The sequence below is a fragment of the Centroberyx gerrardi genome, chromosome 9, assembly GCF_048128805.1.
Source record: "Centroberyx gerrardi isolate f3 chromosome 9, fCenGer3.hap1.cur.20231027, whole genome shotgun sequence".
Classification (NCBI taxonomy): Eukaryota; Metazoa; Chordata; class Actinopteri; order Beryciformes; family Berycidae; genus Centroberyx; species Centroberyx gerrardi.
In genome coordinates this window covers 24,102,736-24,130,725 of record NC_136005.1, presented here as the reverse complement: position 1 = coordinate 24,130,725, position 27,990 = coordinate 24,102,736, and the positions used below count along the sequence as shown (strand labels likewise).

At 42.0% G+C, this 27,990-nt stretch overlaps 2 protein-coding genes across 2 annotated transcripts; both read left to right on the top strand.

The window, feature by feature from the left end:
* The first annotated feature begins 7 nt into the window (after positions 1-7).
* On the top strand, positions 8-13,687 carry efcab7 (EF-hand calcium binding domain 7). Its single transcript, XM_071925637.2, has 13 exons — positions 8-111; positions 464-675; positions 1,082-1,168; positions 1,825-2,059; positions 5,165-5,286; positions 7,776-7,917; positions 8,866-8,975; positions 9,080-9,243; positions 9,541-9,674; positions 11,005-11,153; positions 11,438-11,647; positions 12,498-12,605; positions 13,188-13,687. The coding sequence occupies exons 1-13, from the start codon at positions 33-35 to the stop codon at positions 13,266-13,268; spliced, it is 1,833 nt and encodes a 610-aa protein (XP_071781738.1). The 5' UTR covers positions 8-32; the 3' UTR covers positions 13,269-13,687.
* A 3,066-nt stretch (positions 13,688-16,753) lies between these two features.
* pgm1 (phosphoglucomutase 1) lies at positions 16,754-27,095 on the top strand. Its single transcript, XM_071925638.2, has 11 exons — positions 16,754-17,045; positions 19,143-19,305; positions 19,424-19,567; positions 20,139-20,264; positions 20,622-20,812; positions 21,521-21,675; positions 21,895-22,010; positions 22,369-22,504; positions 23,381-23,564; positions 24,267-24,401; positions 26,185-27,095. Exons 1-11 carry the CDS (start codon positions 16,800-16,802, stop codon positions 26,272-26,274), a joined length of 1,686 nt encoding a protein of 561 aa, XP_071781739.1. The 5' UTR covers positions 16,754-16,799; the 3' UTR covers positions 26,275-27,095.
* Positions 27,096-27,990: the final 895 nt, after the last annotated feature.

The following is a 27,990-nucleotide window of genomic DNA, read 5'->3' as shown; positions in this document are numbered from 1 at the left end:
GTCGCGCTCCTGATGACGAAGAGACTTTCTACATGCAGTGCAGAGCTGCCTACCTAGCTGTGTTCAGATCTAGTTTGACAAATATCGCCTCCAAACATCAGTTATGTCGTGGTAAGCTATAATAACACTATCCAGTGGTTTACTAGCAAGCGAACTAACTGTTAGCTAGGGTGTGTCATGTTACTAATACTGCCAATTTAACTTCACCAGTAATCAGTGGCACAGAAGTCCTTATGTGCCTGTTTGCAGGAAATTTATAATTTCTGAATAATGTACACATTAAAAAATCAGTCTGTTAGAAAATCAATCAATCAATCAACATTTAGCCTAAGTGAGGAGGTGATGGAGGAAGACCTTAACCAGCAGCACAAAACGTTGGTGATGGTTGTCGTGTCATTGTCGTTGATTGTCATCTTCCTTTGCTGCTTATAGATTCAATGCTTTTCCCATTTATCCCATTCAGTTCTCCAGCAGGCTGGTATAAATCCATCCCATGCAACTCTCAATAAATACTGGACCCCAAGAACGTCCAAACTGAACTTTGATGATTTCTGTGAGATCCTCAAGTTTGAGAAGCAGACAGAGGAAAATGAGCTGATGAGAGCTTTCAAGAAGATGGACGTGAATGGTGATGGCTACATCTCACACAGTGAACTGGAGAAGGTCCTTACTACTGTAAGTAGCCTAAAGCATTTTGCCTGAGGCAGGTTTGCACCACATTGGCTACTATTTGATCGATGATGGAATGTTATTAAATTACCTTTTTTGTTATTACAGTGTGTAGGCTGGGTCTATGTAGACTTCTATTTTTCTATTCTGTGGTAAGCAGAGCAAGTTTGGGTTACAATCGGAGGTGGATTTTGTTACTTTTCAGTGAATGAATCTGAATTAATCAGTTCAATCAGCCAACTGGATTCTCTCAGAAATTCAACCTTTTTTTAATAAAACATTTCAGGTACTGGGTCTTTTGCTCAGTATTTGAAATGCTTAAAATCATCTGATTGGCTCAGGCCTGACCCAAAATAAGATATATTTTGTTGTGATATTTTCACTAATAAAGGAAACATGTTGAATTTTCCAGAGAGGAGATAAAATGACCGCTGAAGAGGTGAATGCCATTTTCGCAATAGCTGACACCAACAAGGATGGCAAGTTGGACTATGCAGAGGTAAGTTTGGACAAATATGAAGGGACCTTTCTTTCTCACTGCTTCTTACTTTCTCTGGTATCACACTGTGGTATTTCTAAGACACAACATTGGACAGATCCACATATTTTTTTCAAGACCTTGGAAAACTATATTTTGAATACATTTTGCCCCAGCCTATCAGTGTACAGTATATCAGTCATTCAAACTTTTCATTTATTTGATAAACCTCACTCCTTATGATTCAGATCATCAATACTCTAACATAGCTTAATAAAAAATAAGCCTCAGTACAATGGCTGTTATGCTGAGAATTGAGTAGCAAAAACTTCCAGCTACGGCCAAACTATACCAACAATTGGCTGATGGCATGAAATTCCTAAATTCTCCAACCCTATTTTACTACCTGCCACAACAAATGGACAGTGTTATGCAGTGCAGTTGGGGCACTTTACCTTAAAGTACGAAAGTGCCTTTGCCTTTGTCTCATCTGTTTGCAAATTCTTTTTTTTAAATTGAAGTTTCACAAGAGGACAATGTAAGCCCTCCAAACCTATCTTGGTTTTGTCTCAGTTGCTTATCTCCATCCAAGCTGTAGGCAATACCCCCCCTCTCCACTGCCTCAAAGCGGTGCTCATGCATCATCCCCCTTACTACTGGTTTCCTGTTGCTGTCAGTTCTGCAGATTGCTGGTGTCTACAGTAGAGCAGTGTCAGGTGGCTGCTCTGGAGAGGCTAGAGGCTGATGCCAAGCTGAAGAGACAGAACTTTGGCAGCCAGTCAGAAAGCCCTCCGAAGAGCTCCGTGTCGTCATCATCATCATCATCATCTTCAGCACCAGCAGCAGCAGCAGCTACTCTCCCCCAGCCTCCAGAAACACCTAGGACAGAATCAGACACTGCACTGAAGAAAGGTACAGGATGTGGCTTTCCAGAGCATTTCTAACATAAAGGAGACTGCCACTGTGTTGTTTTTTTATGTTCTGAGAAAGTTCACTTTGTATTACCAAGCATTCACTACTATCCCCTGTGGCCAGACATAAGAGAGAAGACTTTATCCTGGAACTGGTGATGTCACTTTGGTGTAAGAACATTTGCTTTTTCACGTCTTCATAGGTGAGGAAACAGAATTTATTACATGAGATGGTTTGGAGATTTTATTAAGAGATATTGTAGCTTGGCAAAACACTTTCAGCCCTACTAAAGGCTACAAACTCAAACCAAGCCAATTTCCTTTGGAGTCCAAACACTGACATCACTTGAATGTCATATACACTGGTAGCCGTAGTAGAAGTCCCCCATCATGATTCTGCTGTTTCTATTCACAATTAGCACCAAGGTGGCTGCTCCTTTTTTTCCCCAATGTATGTGGAAATTAAGAGTTTTTTTTAATAGATTGCTGATTGCTAGACCATTCTGTGTGTCTTCTGACAGAACATAATGAGGATTTTCCCAAAAATTTGGGGATGGAGTGACAGTTCAGCAGTGGCTCACAAGTCACACTCATTGCATGCAGTTAAAACTGTGTCTGTAATGATAATACCATCCTGCTTGTGTGGACATTGATATTGTGTTCATTGGGTCTGTCTGTTTGCCACAACATTTCAAAATATGGCTATAAAAAAAAAAAAACAATGCTCTGTGGGGCCATTGGAGAAAATGAATCCATGACCTTATAAGGGAGTGGCCAATCTAAAAATAATTCCACATCAGTTTGTTGTTGCTGATGTTGTATAGAGGCAAGGAACCATTTCAGCAAAGACAATTCAAAATCAGCAGTTATGTGTCTCCACTCATTACAAAAATGTTCCTTTTTAATCCGCTCATTGAAATTCATCACATTTTGCACACATGTTCAGGGGCCAAGTATTAGTCAAATTGTAAAGTATGGTTTAAGTCCTATTATGAGATACAATGGCTTAGCTATTGACTGGAACACAGGATGCTGCAGGGACGGCACACAGGATGTTGAATATTATGCATAATGCCAATGTTAATATTTGCACAGTACTGACTATAGGTCCAAACCAGCAGCCTATAGAGGCTGTAGGCATACTCCAGATTCCCATTTGTACACACACACACACACACACACATACACACACACACACACACACACACACATATACACGCGTACACACACATTGCCCCTATACGCCTCACAGATTAGTTTTGAGGAATAAGTAATAGCTCTGTTATTGATCGATTTTTCACTCCCGTGACAAATCACCTCATTAAGACACTCCATACATCATAATCGCCACACAATTAGGGCAGCGTGTTTGGAGGGAGGAGACTGTAAAGCGTCGTCATTTGGGTAATCATGTCTGCCATTAAGAGGCTGACAAAAGCCCTTTCTACACTAGTGAAAAATGCTGCCTTTCAACTCTGGCTTTGGAGAGAGCACCAGCCAAAGAGATATGTTTTCATAGCGTAAACAAGCAGGGGCTGGCTTTCAGTCCAGCTTCAGCCCACTGCCAGCAGAGGGAACGAACCAACACCAGATTAGAAGTCAGATTTCTCCTGTGATACACAACAGGATTATGTCTCTTTGGCCAGGATGTGAAAAGCCACTTTTAGTGCTGGGTCACAATGGAACCAGGGTGTTGAGGAGAAGACCAGCGATCCCCGATGAGAGAGCCAGGGACAGGCAGCGGTGGGAAGATAGAGTGGGTTGCTTTAAGTGGTCAGTCCGTGTTCATGTTATTGATTTGGAGGATTCCAGCGCTGCTCACTGGGGAGATGATGAGGGATTAGGCGGTGTTCTGGGGGAGAGCCCGGCCGACCACCGCTGCAAAAACAAATGAGCTCTGAGATAGTGGCGGGGATTATCACATTATTGTGCCTCTCCCACATATTGATTTATACCCGTTACATTTTAACAGGGTTCTGACATGAGCTGCTACGTGACCGCACATGTTGAATGGGCTTTTCTTAGGGCTCAAAAAATGTTTTGACTGCTCATTTGGTCCTAGATTTGTCAGTATAAGACACTGCTTCCCTGATATTTTTTTTGTACGGGGGCATGTGGGTAATTTTGGCTCTGAGACCCGGGTTCATTGTGGTTTTATTGGCATTCTCACTTCCACAATCTGCTGCTTTTCGACGGCTCTTTGGATTATCTGATGAGATATGGACTAATTATGTAATCGCCCTATTGCTGTTTGTTTTTTGGTGAACAGTAAGACCAGTGGATGAACCTTCATGGCGTTTTCCTGATAGTGGATCTGTTTATTTCAATTCCAGCAGTAGGGAGCTGCCAATGCTGAATGAATACCGGGCGAACTCTGCTCAAAAATTCAATATGAACTCACACTGAAGCTTTTGTTAGGCCACATTTCAGTGCATCTTTGTCCACATTCACAAAACAGTTACAATTTGGCCCTCTAGATTAAAATACTGTCATCAATACAAATTAGATTCATGACAAATACCTTGATAGTGGGTCTATTTATTTCCCTGCTATGGTAATTTGCTTTTTAGCCCATCACATTACTTTGCATCTTGATTTCCCGGTCTTGGAAACAATCAGGCCCCTCATTATTGAATTGATATTTTCTGGCTTCAATTAGTGTTCAGGGGGAAAAAGTTGTGCAAGATAATGGATTTGAGGGGGTCTGGTTATGCCATTTGTAATTTACAATGCCTCCGTAATTAATTAAAGGGGGTTGAACTTGAGATCACACTTTCTCCGAATCCAAATGCAAAGTAGTCGTTTTCACTTGAACTTAGCAATGGACGTCTGATAAGACAGATTACAGTGTCACCCATGTTGTGCTCCTCATCTCTCTTTTGAATGTGTGGTTATTGTGTGGAGAAGGATGGGCTGCACTTAATCTGTCAATCAGTCAGTCTGTCTATCTGTCTTATTGTAGCAATGTTACAAGTTAATTGATTTATTGTAATTATGGAACGTGTATTTGTGGGAATGAGCATGTGTGTTTTTGTGCTTGCATTTGTGCTTGTGTTTTCATGTGTTTTCATGTTTGTGTGTGTGTGTGTATTTGTGTGTGTCTCAGACAGCCGATCATCCTCCCGTCCCTCCTCAGCCCGTAGCAGACGGTCGTCCCTGTCTAACGCCATCACTATGACATCCAGCAGCACTAAGGCCAGCAAAATGCCCGAGCCCACAAGTTTACAGGTACCTCACTCTACAGTCCAAACCCTGCCCCTTTAGACCAGGGTTTTTACACACCCAAACAGATAGGCATGCAGCCATAGACCTTATGCAAATAGAATTTGCATTGTGCTTCTAAGTGGTAAATGTAATAATAATAAAATTGAACTATTCCTCATTTTTCTGGCCAACACCTGGGCCCTAATGAAAGACCCAATTTGAGAACCACTGTCTGACAAAACAGAGTTAATGAAATAAAAGTGTTGCAAACTCAAGATTACATTTTCATTGGAGTACATTGGAGTACATGCAGTGGTGCAGCATTTCTTAAACTAGGGCTGGCCTTGTTTCTGCTGGGTCCCCAGATGACAACGTTAGTCATGTGGCTTGGGTCCCGGATCTCAATTGGGGTTTCAGACTGAAAACTGCTTTAGATTACACGTTATTAACAATGCTCTCTCTACCAATGTTTGTGTATCTTGTTTTGAATGAATGACACTTGATGACAGAAATGAAATGAAATGTAATAAAATAATTTGTGAAAGTAGTAAGTCATCCATGAAAAGATTTATATGCTCATTCTCTTCTGAAAACACCATGAGTGATTAACATGATTTATTATGAATCTGAAAGATCTGCTATCAGTACCATCAGTAACAAAACCTGGGAATCTGTGAGAGACCAGGGCCTTACAACTCCACTACTTTCCTATTGTCATTGTCACCAAGCCTTTTGATGCGAATTTGGCCCTGGGTGGATAGCTATACACTGTATTGATCCCGCGCTCTTTGTTTGTACTCTTTTTGGCTTAACCTCAGCTGGTTTTCTTTACAGCGGCAAAAAAAGGTAAATAAATAAATATATAAAAATAACAACCCTTGCTGCATCTCTCAGGTCCAAGCTGCGTGTTGAGATTGGAAAGGGCCAGACGTCGTCGAGGTAAAAGAATGTGTGTCCAGAGATTACCTCTGAGGGAAGTTCCTCTCACTGTATTGGCTTCTATATTGCCAGGGGCTGATAATTGGGGGAGGGGGGTGGGTGGGTCGAGGCAGGCTGTGTTTTGGTAGCAGTGTGTGTGTGTGTGTATGTAGCGTGTGGCTGTTTTCACCACCTTGGGGATCCAAATGTGTCTTCAAGAACAGAAATCAGAAAACTGAAACAGGATTATTCTTAATTAAACTTAGGATTTAGGTTTAGGCATTGGTTAGAATTAGAGATAGGTTAAGGTTACAGTCAGTGGATTGTGTGTGTGTGTGTGTGTGTGTGTGTGTGGTTGTGGCTGGTTTGGCATGTTGCGGCACTCTGCGGAGCAGTAAATCAGACCCGTGGCCTGAGTAGGTGACAGCGGCCTGTATTAGTCTGCTGGCTGACCCTCTCTCTATGGGGGCATTATTTCTGAGGCCTTTAAGTAGTGGACGGCTGCCCGCGGCAATTTCCCTCATTTAATATCGTCTGGACAAACCACTGAAGTGTTATGGTTTGATCTTTTATGCTTCTCACAGCCCAAGATAAATACTTTGAGAAAATGGCTTTTCTCCGCAGGAGTGACATGCTCCGTCTTTATGGTACTTTGTTTCTTTGTTTAACTTGGTGATTTATTTGTCCACTAAAAGGATATATAGCCTATTCCAGACTTGCTCGGCCCTCAATGTCCTCTTATTGTATGTCCGCATCAACTGTGTTTTCATTTAATGTGTCTCCAATGAGCTGAATGAAAACTTCCTTGTTTTGATGTTCTTGTTCAATTTCAAATTATTACCTCATTTCAGCTGTGCTGGTGGACAAAGGAACAACAGGATTTCGAAATGAGAGAAATATTAGGATTCATAAATATCGCCAAAGTAGCCTCTTGATATTTTTGAATGACCGCTGGCCTAAGATTGAAAAGGCTATATTTATCAAAGTTAAATGCACTCCAATTTGCCATATCAGGTTCTAGTAGGAGATTTACTTCAGCCTTTATCTGAAATGTAGTGTAACACTGTTGCCCTCTTCTGGATCCGCGTGAGTATAACAAGTGTTTATGTGTTGCTGAACTGACATGCACCATGAAATTATGAATATGCCCCCTGAAGGTTGGAGTGATGTTAATTATCACAACAGCAGTTTCAGTTAAAGTCAATCAAGTGAGTAACCTCATTGCAATGATTGACTGCTTAATTCACTTCTTGCTTGCCAAAATATACTTCCCCTGTCACAAGATCAATTCTCCTTTTAATAAAAACTACAAATTAGTTTTGCTTTCTATTGAATGAGTAAATGCATTTTCATGACAAGTAGTTTCCAAAAGGCTTTGTTGGGATTGTATTGGAATCCAAACTGAGGCCGTACATCACAAGAGTGCATGGATGTTTTAAAGGGCTTGAGTACTGGGGTAAGGTGGGGGGAAACACATTGGGCCCAGGTATGAAAAGTTTAAGAACCATTCCTTTTTTCAGGCTTATTGGACACTCTAGTCAGTTGGTATGAATGCTGAGTGCCATCAGTTAAGCAGTCATTGTCCGCTGTTCCAGGAGTGGCATCACAATTACATGAAGGGCTGTTTCTTCCTGGAGGATGATGGGAGTATCGGCTCTCTGCAGTACCAGCTCCACCTGCCCCAGACAACCAGCGTCTACCTCACCATCCAACCACTCAACCTCAGCCACAGACCCGGTACTGGAACTGCTTCATATTACGTACAGATCAAACCATAAGAATAGTCATACAGTCATACTTTATTGATTGCTGTAGGGAAATTCTCTTCTTGCTCGCTCCTCTCCAGAGGGAGGTCAGAGGTCAGGCTCTGCTACAGAACAGCAGTCCTGGAGCTGATAGGGATTCAGTGTCATGCTCAAGGACTCTCCAGTAGGGCAGCTGTTTGCCGAACCCGGGTCCTCCAGTTGAAGTACATTTTTCTCACCACTAGGCTACCCAAAGTAACATCATGAATGTCCCATTTTTAATATACTTGTTGCACTGTTGCTGCACCGCAGCTTCGCCATTGTTTTGAAGAGACATTGATATATTTACCATAAACAAATTAGACCACTCAGAAGATTGACAGTCTCTGCCGGGCCTCTGTATTGTATTTTTAATTTTTTGGCACTGCTGAATTGCTTTACAGCACATAGAGCACCAAACAGAAAAGCGAGATTGTTTCAAGGCACGAAACAGAAGAGGGCGCTGTTCTCCCAGCACAAGTGGAGCTAAAGCTTTCAGAGTTTCTCTCAGTGGCAGATGGTTGAACAAGCTGAATGATCTTTTTCAGTAAAGCCAAAGAGACCTTTGACCAAAGAAGCAACATGCTCCTTGTGACAGGAAGCAACAGGGTTTATGGGGAATGTGGTCTTAATTTTGAGAAGCTACCAATTGTCTCGAGCTATGGTCTCATTTGTTTACAGTAATTATACCAAAGGATGACAGTTAATTTGACAATGATATATTGATGTTTAAAAATGCTACATGTAGTACCTTTAAGGTGCACACTTTCACGTTTTCTCTCATATTTGCAATCATATTAAGCAGAAATGTCATATAATATTCTGTACAAAAGGCTGGGAAACGTGATTGTGAAATCCAAATTTGAACCGTGTTTTCCTGTGCTCTTTTCCTGTCTTTCAGACAAGTCTTCATCCTGGATGAACATGGACACAGCACTTTTTGTCATGTCAGCAGGTGAAACCAAAGAGGACTCAACTTTAGTGTGTTTCACTGAGTCAAGAGACAAAGAGGTACGATCTTGGGACCGACTACCTTCTGGAAGAAAATGCTGCAATATTATACTGTATCATGTTAACTAACTATTTCTCCCACTGCAACTGCTTTGTTTCCACAGAAGTATGTGTGGAAGGGAGAGCTAAGTGCTGGGACCTACTACCTGCTGCCCTTCACCAGCGGCTGCAGGCTGAGGAAGAAGAGCAAGAAGAGCCTTTCTAATAAACCAGTTGAGTTGGTCTACAGGACTGACACCGGAGAACTAGACCTCACCAGGGAGTTCAGGTGTGTGTGTGTGCACGCATATTTGCCTGCTTCATGTCATCAGCAGTAGTATAAAAACCCACCAGCAATATTTTGTCCAGTCCATAGGTTATGATGCATAAGTGGGTTATAGATATCTAAAATACAATGAAAAAATAAGATTGGTAATGTTGGAAATGTTGATAAAATTGTCAGTGTCAGCACCTTCAAGCTTGAGACCATGCTTCTCTTCCAGAAAAAGGTGGCCTGTCCCGTCCAGGTGAGGGGGAGGATGAATGGATGTTATATCTACACCTTTTTTCTGTGTTTCTGCCACAGGGAGGTGCTGTCTGATATCTTTGAGGTGATAGACCTGGACGGGAATGGTTTGCTCAGTCTGGAGGAGTACAATTTCTTTGAGCTGAGGACCAGTGGAGAGAAGTGTGACAAGGAAGCCTGGGCCGTCTGCAAAGGTAATCATGCTCATTAAGGCACCGATACATAGGATGGCCAATGATACATTTGGAGGCAACATTAGTGGGCAAGTGACCAACAATCAGGACTAACTGTATTTCTCAATAATATAAATACCTTACAGCCCATTCTTACTGCATATCTGCATTGACCCATTTGCCAATCCAGTCTGGATTACTTTAAAATGTTGCCCACCATGTGAATAAGTGTGTATGTAACAAAAGTCAATACATCAGTCACATATTTGCAAACATATTATGGAGGCACCCTCTCTCATGGTAAGCATCATAAACTCTGTGGCAGTTTATGATGCTAACCATCAAATTGTTACAAGCAAATTAAGGGATTTTTGTGTCTCCAGCAGAGAACAATGTACGTTGTATTTGTGTACATTCTGCAAAATTCATGGAAAAATCCACCCTAAAACCACTACTAAAAACAGCTATTTGCAATGTTCTTGCACTTCTGGGTCCATTTTGTTGTTTGGCAGTGTATTTTTCATATTCCTCTGGATAACTGGCCAAACATAGGCAATGTGACGAAACGTTGAGATATTTCCAGCGCAGCTACAATGGAGTTTGACTGTCAACAATCTAAAACAAACTGTAAATGTCAGGTTTGGGTGTCTGACCCTCAGAATCAAAGAGCAAGGGCTTCTTTCTAGACTTATCATTTTCCATCGATGTTCAACAATCATGCAGGGAGAAATCCATCATAGAAGAGGCAGAGAGACCAAGTTTCTCCATCCACCATAGCCTCAACAGACTATAATGCAATGCAGCCGTGAGAATTATTGAGTGAGACGACTCCTCTTTCTGGACTGGAAAAACTCACTTCATCACAAAATAACTCCTGGAATGCGCTGAACATCACAGACTGATGATATCTAACAGTGTAAAAGTGTCTGATGGTGGAATTTTCCTTTAACATTGTATTCCTAAGCAAGTTGCAGTGGAGCCAGCATTAGAAGAGCATAACTGTTTGAATGTGTAGCAGGGTGTTGGAAAAATGAGAGCAAACAAACCTACCATAGGTAAATACAAGTTTAAAAGACCTCTCTGTGGGCATTGTGGTGGCAGTATGTACTAAAGCACATATCACACACTTCAGGTATTGGTTTGACTCACAACCTATTTTAACCTATTTTGTAATGAACTAGGTGTAAGCCCAAGTGTAGATACATGGAAGTGTAGATGAGTCTGATCAGTGTTGACTTTGTGTGTGTGTGTGTGTATGTGTGTGTAATGAATTTGGTTTGCATTTGGTTGTTTGTTTGGGTTGTTTTTTTAGAAGAAAATAGATCTCATGTTTGATTTTGGGGGCTCACAGAAAACTTTGACACGAGGAGGAACCAACTGACGCGGCAGGGCTTCATGGAGCTGAACCTGATGGAGGCCACCGAGAAAGATGGAGACCCCGCAGACCTGTGGGTCACCCTGGAAGCCATGGGCTACAACCGTGCCCTGGAACTGGTGGAGGTGGGGTCACACAATGGAAAACACATCTAGACCTTAAATAACTCACTCGACCCAACTAGCAACTGAATTAAATCCCATCCCTATTCCTTCCACTTGCTTTCCAAGAACAAAGCCTCAGCGAGCAAACGTGATGTCCTGATACTACACGGGGAGACACACACACACACACACACACACACACACACACACACACACACACAAAGAAACACATCCAGACCTTGAATAACTCACCTAAACCCTACTAACTGGTTGTATAAACTCCTCCACCCCACACACCCCGTCAGGCTTGTCCATTCCAGATAGATGTGCACTGTGAAGGCACACAGCCGTCCGTCCAGCCGCTCAGCGTGGATTCAGGCCCCAGGCTGCTGAACCAGGCCCTCCAGAAGTCCATCGTAGCCAGGGCAGAGGCCAGGCCGCTGAGGGGACAAGACAGCGTCCTCCTCTACACCTACAGAGGAGAGCACAGGATCTCCTCCCTCGTAGCCAACAAGGTACACAGCAAACAAACAAACCAACCACTGTGCATTTGAAGAGTTTCATTCCAAAACGGAGATAGAAACCATTTGGGGGGGGACGTAGTGATTAACTTAAGTCTTGTTAACATAATAACACTTTTAGAGACTGGATCCTCTATATTTAAAGGATACTGAATGCTAAATGTCAGGCAAAGATTTCTTCCAAAATGGATTTATAGTGTTGTAGAATAGGACTGTCCAATTATTGCTTATACTAAAATGAATGCCTTCTTCTTCTTCTTCTTCTTCTTCTTCGACCATTCACCCAGCTTGTAATTGATATGCAACCTTCGTATCCATTCTCATAGCAACAGGAGCTACTCTAAAAGAATGGCCCAACAACATAAGGGAACTACTGAATCGGGGAAGTAGTTCAATTAGCAGGCAAAGAGTTTACCAAATCATTTTAGAGTGTTTTTTGTTGTTTTATATCATTTTAATAATTTTACGTTTGCCCATTGCCTTACAATTTAACAACGACACTTTCAACTTTTGGGGGAGGTGAGCAGGACACAAGTGGCTTCCTGTAAAGAGAGTATTTTCCTACAGTTCTGGCCAGAAATAGCAATAATTTTGTACATGGAGATTGAGTTCTCCTGAGATTAGCACAATGTTCTCTGTTCTTTTATAGCTTTTACATAGATAACGCCCACAGATTATATTGTTTTATGATTGAGAAAAAAAGAAAAAGAGTCTCTTGTTCTAGACTTTGCTACTGTTTCCAATATTTTTTTTGCTAAAATGTATCTGTTGCAGCCAATTTCCTCATTTTCTTTAATTATAAGCATAGAAAGCTGACCAGTGCATGTGACCTTTTGTGTTGCAGACCAACCAGAAAGTGACAGTCCATGTGAACAACGAGCAGAGCAGGAACTGCAGCAGCAGCCGGGGCATGAGTGTGTTCGCTGTGGAGGTGCCAGCCAGGACCAAGATGGTGAGAAAGTCTTCCTTGATACTCTCTGAGAATGCCCTCTAGGATAATATTACCATCCTGAAATTGTAAATGCTTACATTCTACTGCTTTGCATTCAAATTCTCAGTTAAGTCATTCATTCTCAATAAGAAAGTGCAGAAAGCAAATAACCGTAAGGCTGAACAAACAACTTGGCCAACTGTGAAATTGATGATTGTGGGTGAGGAATTATTAGCATAGGCTGTTATTTGGAGACATTAGTATCGGTATTACTAATAAAGGAATGTGTGTTAAGAGGTGAACATGCAGTAGGCTGATACAGCAAACCTCTTCACACATCATCAAGAGGCAGAAAATCATCAGCATTATGATCTCTCAGCACACTTGAAGCCTAAATCTGCTCATCTAGTCATCCAACAGCATAAAAGTAGTCACCGCGCTTCATGATGTACAGAACTAGTGCAGAATCATTCCTGCAGTAACCTAGTCTACCTTTTGCAAAGAAAGGGAACAAGAAAGCCAGGAACTGAATATAAAGAAGGGAGCAATAGAATGATTATATGATGTTGGGAATGCCAATACAGATCTGTGTCCCTCCACTAGGTGTGCCAACACGTCCTGCCCACCAACGACAAACAGGACTGGACCTACTGCTGTGTGGAGAGCATGCTTCCCTGCCAGTAACACTGTACTCCCAAAAAGGATTGGAAACTATGCTAACAGAGTAGTAGTGGGCCAAACTCTATTCATAAGTCAGTAGTTTCTGGGCTCACAGTAGCACATATATCCTCCAAATAGGAATAGAAACTGTTCTATACCAACTGGCCAGTATCTATTCATGCAAGAAATTTCTGAGTTGACTCTAACTCTAATGTGCCTTTGTACGCATAACAGTTGTTTTAATCGAACTGTAGGAAATTTCATAATTCTGTCAACATATTTTTTTAAATGTATAGATAGCAGTTTAGAAGAATATATCAAGGATTACAATGCCAGCATGAACGGCGCTTTTAATTCATAATTTATAATTTTAAATGCATTTCCATGATGTATTTACTGTGGATTTGATCATTTTCCAGAAAAACTTCTCTGATGAATTATTTTATCGTGTGCCTGGTGTTGTAACCAATTACTGTAAATTACACAAGCCTTTTGTTGTAGCAATTGCATTAAATTACATTGGTTCAAAATAAAGTGCAATTTACTGTATTTACTAATGATTTTCAATTCATTCTCAATGATTTCATTATAGATATGATGTGAGGACACCCCATCACTGGATTTTTTTTTTTTATATTTAAAGGGCCCATATAATAGGAATTAAAGTTTTCCTAGGTATGTGTTCAGAGATAATGAATGAAGAAGAAAGAAATTTGTGGCAGGTACTGCGTTGCGTTCTTACAGGCAGTTTCAGATTAGCTCCATGCATCACAACCGGGTTTGGTCTTGAACGACTGTAAATCTTTCTAGTCAGGCAGGTTTGCAGCATTTGAACTGACAGATCCATCTGGAATGACTCCATGGCAGGTTTGTTTGTGTTTTCAGTCCAGTTGCAGCCTGTATGTAAACACAGTCACTGTGATGGCTATAGGTCACCACTCTTAATGTAGGCTGCTGGCTGGGAATATGGGGATATTGAGTTGGCAGTGAAACGCATTCCTCTGCATTGCGCTCAGGTCTAAACTTTATTCGCCCTTGGCCTTTCCAGCTGACAGCAGTCTTGACCTCCTATTTATATCTCTAAGGCCATTATCTTGCCCTTTGACTTTCTCTGCTGAAACAGTAGAGCCAGCTAACTAAATGTCACATGACATGTGAGATGTATTTAATCTCCCGCGCCCCTGTCTGCTCTTCCTTTCTCAACACAGAGCACAGAGCTTGCCTGGTTGGGGCAGTTTGTGTACATGAGTTTAGGAAGGGCTGAGTCCCAGGGCTGTGGGTCAATTTGAATAGGTATTTTGTGAGACTGTCCTTGCAATTTTGAATTCTTGCGGAATTTGTTGTAAATATGATTTAATTTGTTGTGTAGTAGCACTCTGTAACTTTGTTTTGGAAAGTTCTGTTCACTTTCATTTCAGGCACTGGATTTTCTTCCAAATTCCCAAGATTGAAATCACTGTCATATAAAAGGGATCTTAGGATGAATAGTGACAATAAAAAACATACATACACCTAAACATAAACAAGAATAGTGGCAAAAAATGTGAGAGAAGAATCAATCATCTGTCAATAAATTGCAGTTTACTTTCGACGGAATTGATTGAATTGAGAGTAAATTGACTCATTGTTCTTGCTGTGTACTACTGTGCATCTTCTAGCTCTTCAGGCTATTGAGAAATAAAAATGCTTTTGACATTGTACATTCTCAGCTATGCCAATTGAATCTTGTGTTGAATGAATGTGTTGAGATTATTTATAACCTTGGAAATGTTTTGGGTTTTTTGTCCAAAGCAATATGCTGCTGCCTTGGCCTCCTTAGGAGATCCTTGGTCTCAAAAGGAGTAACTGAGATAAATAAAGGACAACTAGATAGACAGACAGATAGATACTGTAGATCTTTTTCTCTCACAGCATGTTATTACAAATTCAGTCAGACAGCAACATCATGACAGGTCTGATGTTAAACCTTGTTCTACTTAAAGTGGGGATCAAACACACTGTGATGCAATAGGCAAACAGCAGTGGCCTGCACTGAACTATTTCACAACATTTCTCTGTGTTATTCTGCATTTTGCCCTCTCACTATAATAGAATAATGGGAGTATTTCAAAATCAAGTATTTTTTTAATGTTAACTTTGCAAAATTGAAATTCCATGGAGATACAATGGTACTGTAACCACATCACATTATCATTGAGAAAGGGTGGAGAATTACTTAATCACTTTTCTGTCCAGATTTTTTTTCTTTTTTTCTCTTTACTGTTAATGGACTGTTATATATTTTCAAGCTGTCTGTCACATGAATCTCAGGGTCCCATCTTTCTGATGGAGTGTAACACTTCTGCATCTGTTGTTGACCTTGTGAGCTCTCCTAAGAGGGTTGGAGTGGAGCAGGCTAAAGCTAATCTGAAAGAACCCTACAATGCCAAAGCTGGGCATATTTACATTATATCACTATCATTTTAAATTTGATAATTTAAGCCTTCGGTAAAATCAAGTGATTTGACAGGGATGACAACCCCTAGCACAAAGGATACCAATTCCTTCTAGCAGAGTACCCCATAATGAGGTTAGGAAATTCCTGTGACGGCCAGCAGTTGTTTTTTTTACCATTTCAAAATAAGAATCTTACAACTGTAATTAGAGCTGCAACGATTAATCGATTAATCGATTAATCGATTAGTTGTCAACTATTAAATTAATCGCCAACTATTTTGATAATCGATTAATCGGTTTGAGTAATTTTTAAGAAAAATAAGTCAAAATTCTCTTCTCTTCTTAAATGTGAATATTTTCTGGTTTCTTTACTCCTCTATGACAGTAAACTGAATATCTTTGGGTTGTGGACAAAACAAAACATTTGAGGACGTCATCTTGGGCTTTGGGAAACATTGATCGACATTTTTCACCATTTTCTGATGATTTTGTAGACCAAACAACTAATCGATTAATCGAGAAAATAATCGACAGATTAATCGACAATGAAAATAATCGTTAGTTGCAGCCCTAACTGTAATTATATTTGGTTAGGATTTTTTCAAGGGATGCGATTAATATTCAGTCCACATGGGGACCTGACCTCAAGGTTGGGAAAGTCTGCCCTAGCACAAATTATTATAATGTAATATAATGCTTTACTGATCCCCATAGGAAAATTCTCTTTTCACTTGCCACATGGAGGTCAGAGTGCAAGGCCAGCTACTTCACTCTTGTCCTGGAACATGTGGGGCTTCAGTGCCTTGCTCAAGGACTCACAAGGCTTGAACCATTTCCAGTGGTCTTTTTAACCACCAGGCCACCCTGCTGCCAAATTATTACCTCCCTTGTTTTAGCATACCCAAGAACGAATAAAAATGAAGGGAAACTGCAACAACCTGACATTCATGATGTTGAATGTAAACGAATCCCCTATGCTTGCCCTTTAAACTGAGAGTAGGCGGGTCTATGAGGTGGGAGTTGCCCAGTGTGTACGTGTGGCTGCTCTGCTATTGCATTCGCCTGCACCGAACCAGACTGCGGATCACACGGGGCGGCTAGCAGCTTATTGGGGGGAAAATGGTGAAAATAACAGTAGTGAAAACCAAGCCCTACCTGGACCAAAAGCCCGGAACGAGCGGCTTGAGGAAGAGGGTGACGGTGTTCCAACAGAACCAGCACTATGCAGAAAACTTCATTCAGAGCACAATCTCTGTCATCGAGCCTGCCGAGCGCCAGGCGGCCAGTCTGGTGGTGGGAGGAGATGGGAGGTTTTTCATGAAAGACGCGATTCAGTTGATCGTCCAGATTGCTGCTGCCAACGGGGTCAGTAGGAAAAGGCTTTATTGTCCACCTTTGCTCCTGCCCTGGTGTGTGTTGCTATGAAAACTCCCCCTCCTAGTCTCCTCTCCTCCCGCATAGCATGTCAGCTAACAAGCTAACGTCGTGCTAGCTGTCAAGCAAGGCAACTTTCTGTCACATCTTCAGTGACAGCTAGCTACACTGTTGCACTCTTGATAGTTTAGCAGTGAGCCACTAGAGATCCAGGGACTTATTGCTTTTATAAAACGGCGGCAACAGAGCATTTTATTAAAGAAAGAACATAAATATTACTTTAAATAAATCATAATTAAATGTCACGAAGTAAACTCTTCCACCAAACTGAACAGTTGCTAAATAAAGTCGTTGCTAGGCGACGCGAGTAGTCTACCGGTATGAGTGGTGATTTTCAGTCATTAGTATTTAAATTAAGTTTTATCACAGGTGTGCGTTTATCAGGTAATTAACGGCTTCGAACATCACTCAACCAATCGGAGCTGAGACCGGAACTATCCATTCTATTATGGCAGTATGGCAGTGATACAATGTTACAAACGTTTATTGCTTATCTAATGCGATACATTGTTTCATCCTTTACGACCTTCAGCTTCATGTCGTTGCAAGCTTTCCTTGATATTTTTCTTTTGGTAGGCTATGACAAGGAGCACAGTGTTAAAACGGGGATGGCGCGTGTGTGCTTTGCTCCTCGTCTTTTGCATGTTTACTTTATTCATTTAGCCTGCTTTTGCGAGAAAATACTCGACGTTTTGCATAACGTCCAGAGCAGCAGACTCTTGTGAATGTTAACGTGATAGGTGTCACCAGAGTTTTCTTACAAGTGCCAACTTGACCGCGGTGATATTTTCGGTAAAGTACACCGAGGTCACTTGCATGTAAATCGGTTACCTTTGGCATTTCACGCTCTGACGCTTCCTGACTCTTTCTCCTTCAGATAAGAAGCTCATTCTTTATTTCAAAGCCATTCACTCCTCTTAAGTCTTGCACAATTTCACAAACGAGCTACAACAGGTTTTCCGCAGTCAGGGTTATTGTTGCAATAGGAAGTATTAGGCTATAGCCTAACGTTGTGTTGTTTCATAATGAGCTGTGGTGTGTGATGCCACTGGTTCCCTTGCTTCCCTTTACCATCAGGCGAAAGGGGGGCGTGACGTGCAACGTGCAGCCAGTCACGTTGCCCTGCATATGGTGGTCTGACACTGTAGCAGAGATGGGGACTGCATGTTCAAATACAGAAATGAATGAATAGTGCCTACATTTGCATCTTACTGTAATTTTTTTGGGCCATTTAATACTTTATTGCTCTTATAGCAGCTGACTTATTTGGCAAGCAGGTCGGGATTTCACTGTCTTGCTCAAGAACACTTGAACAGGACACATGACCACTGCAGAGATTGAACCTGTGTCCTTATCTATTATGACATGGCCACTCTGCCTCTGTCTTGACAACAGCAGGACGACCGATGACAAATGGCTTCAAATAAGCCCATTGGGTTTTCTGCCTCTCCCTGCACTGTATATTATTTGTTATCTTTGTCATTTGTGTATTTTTTAAATTGTGCTAACTAAACTAAACTAAAATGCAGGTTCAAATAGTCTTGTTCATAGGCGATGAGAGTAGGGTGAAGTTGCCCAAAGATGACTGATCTGGGTTAGTTTTTGCAATTTTCCACACTAGTGGTTGAAGTTAGGAAATGGGGCAGAAGGGAAGCTGAACTGCAGCCAAGAGTGCACAAAGAGAGCCACTGCATGCTCTATGTGTACACAGAGAGATAGGCATTGCATGTTCAAATAGAGAGAAAGATTCCCTGGATTGATATAGTAATAGGATTTTCAAAGTAGAAGCCATCTACACACATGCTACTCGTATGTAACTTTGTTTTATTTCATGTCTGGCATTTTTCTTGCTTGACTTATCAACTTTTATTAGACATTTTCACCTACATATCCCAAATCACTGATGGCAATATAATCTAACATAACAACACAATGTCAGAGTTTTTGGATTAACATATTGTACCATCCCTCCCTCCCTGTGCGTGTGTGTGTGTGTATATGTGTTTGTCTATGTGTTTTTGCCTACAGATTGGCCACCTGGTGATTGGTCAGAATGGCATCATGTCCACCCCAGCAGTCTCCTGTGTGATCCGCAAGATCAAGGCGGTGGGCGGCATCATCCTCACAGCCAGCCACAACCCAGGAGGCCCCAACGGAGACTTCGGCATCAAGTACAACATCTCCAGTGGAGGTGAGTGCTGTAGCCAAGGGGGTGTAAGTGATTTCTCTGGTGGCTATACTGTGTCTATATATAAGTAAAAAGTCTGTAATCCCTAATCCTCCCCTCTACCTTGTTGTTTTGTCCTCAGGACCTGCCCCAGAGGGCATCACAAACAAAATCTTTGACATCAGCAAAGGCCTTCAGGAATATCACATCTGCCCAGAGCTGAAAGTGGACCTGTCCAAGATCGGCAAGCAGACCTTTGAGGTGGACACTTTCAAGCCCTTCACAGGTACAGTGGCATGGACAGTCCTGCCTTCAGTTGAATGAGAATCTTTTCAGGAATCAATATTGTAAAAGTGTAAAGATGATCTGTTTATCTGGCTGTCTATCTCTCTGTATATCTGTCTTATCTGTCTCTCTCTGCTTACTCGTGTGTTTTTATTTATATTTCTCCTTTATCTTAACAGGGAAGACGCACCTTTTTGCAAAGTCACCCTTTAATTGTTATAGAGTAAATTGTGCATAGATTTTAGTGTTCATGATATAAAGTCTCAGTTTATGACGTTGAGTTTATGTGTTGTTTAGAGTGGAAAACTAACACCAGTTCCCAGCAACATGGTGGCAAATTTTAGCTATGACTTGAGATTTTTGTCTTTTCTTTTAGGCAATATAGCAGATGGCATAGGTCTTTTCTATTCTTAAACCTAATTTGGTCTCTGAAATGACGTTGGAGAATTGAGTCCTTAAGCCATCATGACCATTGTGACCATGAAAAAAGTTAGCTTCCTCCCCCAAAATGTTTTATCTTACCGTCTCCTGCTAGCTTAATTGTGTTCTGTTTCCCCTTTGCCTCGTCTCAGTGGAGATTGTGGACTCTGTGGAGGCTTATGCTGAGATGCTGAGGGACATCTTTGACTTCGCTGCACTGAAGGAGCTTCTCTCTGGAGCCAATCACATTAACGTCCGCCTGGATGCTATGCACGGAGGTATGAATCAGCACAGCACAACTTCAGCCGATGTAATAGTTAAATTAGATAGGTTCAGATTAGATTGGTTCAGGACCTAAAGGTCAGGCGGTGGAAACTGGGTCCCCAATTTAGTCTAAAGAAATTGGTATCTAGAGACACTAGCTACAAATAGCACAACTTGGTGTGCTACATATATTTAAAGTATTCACTCTTATCCAGGTTCAATGTCAACCACCAGATTTTTGGAGCATCAAGTGTGCTTATGACATGCTTTGATTTTATGCTTTGATACAAAGGGAAGCAGTGTGCATTTGCTTTTCCCCTCCAACAAAGTGTGATTGCCACTTTTAATGACACTTTCCCCCCTTTTTCCAGTGGTTGGTCCTTATGTGAAAAAGATAGTCTGTGAAGAGCTGGGTTCTCCTGCCAACTCAGCAGTCAACTGTGTCCCCCAGGAGGACTTTGGGGGCCACCACCCTGACCCCAACCTGACCTACGCTGCCGACCTGGTCAACACCATGAAGGGAGGAGAGTATGACTTTGGAGCCGCCTTCGATGGTGACGGTGTAAGTCGGCTTTTCTTTCTTAAGAAGATAATTTTTTTCACATACAGATAGTATATGAGGAAGAGGTGACAGCAGAGAGAAAGGGGATGACGTGATAAAGTTCAGGAAATGGATTTGAATCTATGATGTCACCCCACATAAATAGTGTATTACTAGGCTTTAATGGGCCTGAGTCAAAAAACAACATAATGGGCTTGGGTCCCAGGGTGAGGCTGAGTTGAACTCATTTTGACTTTGGCACAGCCTTTAATGGAGACAGTACATGTTCTTAGCTAACTGTACTGTTATCAAAGGAGATTCGGCTGCTGATAGATTTTCAGCCTGGGAGCCATACTGAGTGAATTCATCCTTCCCCAGGCTCATTGAATCACTAGTCAAACTGAGACCCAAAGAAACAGTTGTGCAACACAATTTGGTTTTACATTTTGTGATTCTCTATTGAGGAGAAATTTGTGTTTTCACATCTACAGAGTCAGCTACAGAACAGCAGCCCTAGAGCTGGTAGGGATTCAGTGTCTGGCTCAAGGACACTTCAGTAGGGAAGATGCATTCTTGCCATGGGGGCTTGTATCCAGGCCTTCCAGTTAAAAGATTCCCAAGTCACTAAACCACCCTGTTTGAGAACCTAGGTCATAAATGCTACAAATCTTGAATACTGTGTGTGATTTCTGACCCCTCTCTTTGCCACTTGTGTTCCCGCCTCTTCAGGATCGCAACATGGTACTAGGAAAGCACGGCTTCTTCGTGAACCCCTCAGACTCAGTGGCCGTCATCGCAGCCAACATCACCAGCATCCCTTACTTCCAGAAAACTGGCGTCAAAGGACTGGCCCGCAGCATGCCCACCAGTGGAGCCCTCGACAAGTAAGACACACATTGCATATCAGCTAGTTCAGTGTTTCTCAAGCTATGGGTCGAGACCCACAGTGGGTTGTGGGCTCAGTCCCCAAAAAAGTGGTAGTTTTAATGAACCTGAGTCCCGGGGCAACACTGCATTTGCTCATTGCACATTTTAAGAAGCACTGAACTCATATTAGTCACAGACCCATTTTTTTCTTATGTGTTTCTGTGTGTGTGTCCCAGTGTGGCTAAAGCCCTGCAGATGCAGCTGTACGAGACTCCCACCGGCTGGAAGTTCTTTGGGAATCTGATGGACGCTGGCAAACTCTCACTATGTGGAGAGGAGAGCTTCGGCACTGGTGAGTGAAACTCATACCAGGTTTATATCCTCAAAACTCCAGTAGAAGAAAATGTCATAACTCATCTGCGCACTGCCTTTGTCAGGTTTATTTTAAAATGACCAGTAACTATAAGTTGTGTACCACTGGTGGAATGAAGCCTTGCTGCAGCACATATTGCAATGATAGCGTAGTACTTCACATAACTGTGGCCCTGTAGGGAGGGAAGTCAGTGTTTGTGATTCGTAACAGGCAGTTAGACAACTTATTGTGGTGAGGCTTGCTTGCTTGCACATGTCTGTAACCACCTCTTTCCCTCTCTCCCTCTCTGTCTCTCTCACACACACACACACTATCTCTCCCTCTGCTCACCAAACAGGCTCTGATCATATCCGTGAGAAGGACGGCCTGTGGGCGGTGCTTGCGTGGCTGTCAATCTTGGCCACCAGGAAGCAGAGCGTGGAGGAGATCATGAAGGACCACTGGCAGAAGTTTGGCAGGAACTTCTTCACCAGGTCAGCACAGATCCCTATTGTAGGCTTTCATAAACTCGGGGTTGAGATCCAAAATGGGTGGTATTCCAGGAGGGTTGCCACTCCCAAGAGTACTGCTATTGTTTTTTTTGGGGTTTTTTTCATCATCTTTTTCCATCATTTTGTCCATCGTCCCAGAACTAAATTTGGGTTCGGTTGAAAAGGTTTTAAGAACACCCACTCAGAAGATGTACTGTAGGGATTTGAATCAGTACAGTCTACTGATGGTACTGTGGCTCCGTCTAGTGGTAACTTCTAGAAATGCAGTAAATGAAAGCCTTGGGAGGGTTTGTATTCATACAGCCATCCAAGACTATCCTTCTAAAAAATAATTATTGTGATGTAATAGCAAGGCAATTTGTGGTAGAGAAAATTGCAAAGATCTCTGAAAATGAGAGGATTTATGCAGGGTAAGTGTAATGTTTGGTCAAAATTGCAAGCCCATGCTTTAACTGTTGATATTACAAAAAATCTTAAAAAATGGCAAATTCCTGGAGGTAGTTGAAGTGCTGATGGAGGGTCATTAGGCCCTTGACCATGAATTAATTATCTTCTGGAGATAAAACTGATCCAAGATAAGCACTCCTACTCTGAGATGCTACTGCCCCTTGACAGCATGAGCTCCAATAGGAGGATGTAGTTCACACAATGCAAAAGACAATGTTTAGTTTGACTTTTTAAATACATTTTATTTGCAATGGATTTCACTTGTTCACATATTTTTGCTCCAACTCTTATGCCAAAATGTGAGCATTTCCATCCCTGGTCATCCAAACCAATTTTTTTTTTTTAAATTAACAAATTACAAACAAATTATATTTTTGCCTCAGCCTTGTTCAACCATTCATTCCCCACCAGGTACGATTATGAGGAGGTTGATTCAGATGCTGCCAACAAGATGATCAAGGATCTGGAGACCACTATGTTCGACCCGGCCTTTGTGGGAAAGAAGTTCTCATCGGGCGACAAGACGTATGAGGTGGCTATCGCTGACAACTTTGCCTACACAGACCCTGTGGACGGAAGTGTGTCCAAGAACCAGGTGAGAGACTGCAGAGCACAACCCATTGCAATTTTATATTGTTTTCCATCCTCCTTCCATCCTCTTTCCATCCAAATCTGTCAGCACTTTTTGTTTTACAGTGTTCTTGACTCACTTGAGGGGGTTCTGTTCAGTCCACTTTCAATTCAGTTAATGAAGGAAGTCACTAACAATCTACAAAGTGTAAAAACTGAAAGAGAAAAAAGAATTTTAGAACAAAAGTTTTAAATCGTTCAGTTAAATACTAAGTAATTTAGCATTACATGATGGTCCTAGTTGGAATTTACACATTGAATTGATTCCAAGATAAGTATGTTGAAAGTGGAGTTTTAATAGAAATGGCGTTATTCATAAAATGACTGAATCTATAACAAAAATCATATCCCTGTACTAGATTACGGGTTATGCATAATTATCAGCATGCAGCAGCGTAAGCGTTACTGCACCTCATACGTTCCAGCTCCACATTTTTCTTTCCCCTTGCATTTACATCCATCTTCTTCTTTCGTCTCTCTCTCTCTCTCTCTCTCTCTCTCTCTCTCTCTCTCTCTCTCTCTCTCTCTCTCTCTCTCTCTCTGTCTCTGTCTCTGTCTCTCTCTCTCTCTCTGTCTCTGTCTCTGTCTCTCTCTCTCTCTCTCTCTGTCTCTCTCTCTCTGTCTCTCTCTCTCTCTCTCTCTCTCTCTCTCTCTGTCTCTGTCTCAGGGCCTGAGGATCATCTTCTCTGACGGTTCAAGGATTATTTTCCGTCTCAGCGGTACAGGCAGTGCCGGGGCAACCATCAGGCTCTACATAGACAGCTATGAGAAGGACCCCCAGAAGATTTACCTGGACCCACAGGTCAGGACAAGGGCTAAACTCAGCCAGCTAGAACCAGTGAGAGACAGTCCAGACAATGATGTCATCAGATTGAGGAGAATAAACAATTCATGAGACGCAGAATTTTGTTTCCCCCCCTGAAATGCTTGACTAAACTTGACTAAGCTCTGTATTCGTCAGCCTGGTCAGCCAGTATGGACCTATGAAGGGTGCTATGCAGGGAAGATAAGAAACAAAATTAAATCTTCTATAATGTCTTGAGGCATGAAAGTGCAGCAGATAAGTATGTGTCAAAACAGGTGAGGGTCTTGAGTAGTAGCCCAGCAATCATTGGAGTTGACGGCTGCATATGAAAGGGATAGTGAGGGAGCTGTTGAACTTGTCATGTTGCCTCCATGTGAGCTGAAGCATTCCTGCTCTGGTACGGTCCAAGTTCTGCTCTGCTGTCGAAGGCAATGGGCCTCAAAAGGCTTCAGCCTGGCTGGAAGGATCCCTCAACTCCGGGCCAGCCAACTTGTTTTGGGTGCAGCTCTCCAAATACGAGTTCCAGAACTTGTATTTGAAAGGGTCGGGGGGGGATGGGGGGGGGGATGTTTGGCTAAGACTTGAGTTATGGCTGCTTATCAGAGCCAGTATGAAGAGAAGGAAAACAGCCTCAGGGAAAAATAAGATTGAGAGCTCCAACTTGACACTTCATAAAGTCATTCTGACTGATGTAGACGGGGAAGTGATGGAGTGCAAGAAAGAAAGAAGAGAGAGAAAAAAGTGACAAACTTCTACTCAAGTCCCATTTACTTTGTGTCATCCTCCTCAATGCTTACACACCTTCCGTGACTAGATAAGCAAAGAAGTATTGCTTCAGAATCTTAACTGGATAGATGAATGGGCCATGGGCTCGCGGGTCAGTTGGCTGACTTTGGGTAGGTTTGATTTACAGACCAGGTGGGTTACGTTTAGATATGAACAGGTCTAGAGGGGAAGGGGAAAAGCTTCTTTTCATATTCCACATAAGCACCCGATTTGTAAATCCGACATATTCTGCTCATTCCTGCTTCATCATACTGCAGTATGTCTGAAATGGTCATTATATATAGTGCTTTGGTGTAAACTCAGTCCCAAAGTTGAGAACCACTACTAGAGAATAATCCCTTTCTGGTGGCAGACCTCTAGGCCATTTCAGATCTCAGCATAACCAGCTCTGTTTCACATGATTAGAACATACACATTATGAGCATTTTGCTGACGCTGTTATCCAGATTGACTTACAGAAAGTGAAATAGTGTAGTAGAGTGAGCCCACAGTCACGAATCACCATAATTACAAGTAGCCAAAATGGGCAGTAATACAATGCCAAGAGCTACACAAAAAAATCCTTTTTAGTTTAGTAAAGAATCTTAAATCATATTTGTGAAAAAACTGCCAAGGGAGGTGAGATAATTTCACTCGTTTCCAATGCAAATCAACTTGTTTCAAGAATGTTATTGAATCAAGTGACATTATCTTGAAGCTAGTGCAGTCATCCGTCTTTTTGTTTCAAAACACCCTCATTTGTTTCAAGAAAATTCTCAAAACAAGTGAAACTGTTGGAACCAAGTTAAATTATTTCACCTCTTCTTCTTTTTCACGTTTTAAGGAAAACAAGATTTTAAGACTCAGTACTCTACACTAAATGGCTTGTTGAGATGGGTACTTTTTTGCAGTGTAGGGAATACAAGGGCACAATAAAGTGCAGGTAGTGGAGGAGGTGGGGGGCGTGGCATAGCCTGAACAGTAAATAAACGAAATGTTCTGTGTGTGTGTGCAGGTGATGCTGGCTCCCCTGGTAGACATCGCTCTGAAGGTCTCTCAGCTGCGCGAGAGGACCGGACGCACCGCCCCCACTGTCATCACATGATTCCTCTGCCGCGCTGCCACCGCTCACCCCCAGCAACAGGATACCTCTGTCCTCTCTGGGGTGAAGCCGCCCTTGAATGCTGACTTGGCTCCAGCTCCCCCCGGTCCTCTCACCAACCAGAGCTGGACGAAACAGCAGTGGAATGCATGTTGAATACAAGAAAATACACAAGGAGCTCTTGATTTGTCTTACATTGAAAGAAAAAAATCCATCTTGACAAGTCGTTCAGTCTAGTGTTGAGTCTTTAAATGTTACTTTTTCTTAAAACAAGTGAGAGAATCTGCCAAAGGGGTGAGATGAATTGTCTTGACTTTAGTGGATTAGTGGGATTTTCTTTATTTCAAGATATTGTCACTTGTTTCAGAATAATGCACAAAACAGGTGAAACTGCATTGGAAACAAGTGAAATTTTCTCACCACATTAGCTTACTTTCTTCATGCGTTTTAAGGAAAACAAAATGTAAAGACTCAAAACTAGGCTAAATAACTTAAGATGGATATTTTTTGCAGTGTATTTCCCTTTTGAGGCTGATTCAGCATCTGGCAAATTAAATTAAGTGTGCCTCATGTATTATCTGAAACCATATTCAACTATGTTATCGTCCAGGTCTGTTCCTAAACTTTACAAGTGGAGAAACTGCCAAACTGACCACAAATCAGCACCTAGGGGCAACTTCACCCCTCTCCTCTCTGTCCCACTTACTGACCGGGTGCCTTCCCTCCCTCCGCCAAACAGCCTCACAGCCTGAACCATGAAGCCACACCTAAAGCCTTGAGAACTAACACATCCACCATGAATAAAACAACCGTACATAAAATAATCATTGTGCTCATGTTTTGAAATCTGTGATATCATTGTTTTTCTGTCTTTTTTAATTCTGGTTGCACAGTATTCAATGGCAAACTAATAGGAAAACAATTTCTATTCATACATAGACACGTACTTTATATGCTCATAGGCATACACACACACACACACACACACTACTCGCAGGTACTTAAAGTAAAGATATACCTTTCCTGCAAGCAACGGGGGTGTTTGACTAAGTGTTCAAGCCAGCTGTAATTGCCTTAGCAGACTTGGGTCAGAAAACTGAGCATTCACAAGAGAGACGGAAACAAGAGTGTGGGAGTGTATTAATGATAGCTTCCTTTCAGCCGGGAAATTATTCTAGATAAACGTAGAGATCACTTGTATCCTCCAGCAACAAACAAGCCAAGTCACAGCGCAGGCTTCCAGGAGACCGAGCGCCTCTAATGCCTCTCCGAAGACATTCCTGAGGCAAGCAGGGAAGCACAAACTGATGAATTCTCTTCCTCCCTTGCAAGTATGCCTGTGTAATGAGATAGTCACTGTAATCCTGATTAACGATTTAGAGTTATAAAGTGTCAGGAGGTCGGGGGATCCCACAGGCTGCATCTTCAGCCAAACAGACGAGCTGAAACAGACAGATTTTTTTTGGAAACAGTTGGAAATGCAGTTTTTTTTTTCAGGAGGGGGAACGGGGGAAGGATGTGTGCAAAGCAAAGAGGAGGCTTGGGCTTTTCTTCAGACTCTTTACCGATAGTGGATTGGCGTCAGCTTTTTTCTTCACACAACTCCCATCTCTCTGGACTTAAATTGCCTACAATTTAGTTAATAGCAGCGAGGGTGGAAAATCAGGTGCACCCACGCATGGGGAGTGCTCCATGTTTCTCCCTGAACATGGAAAGGGA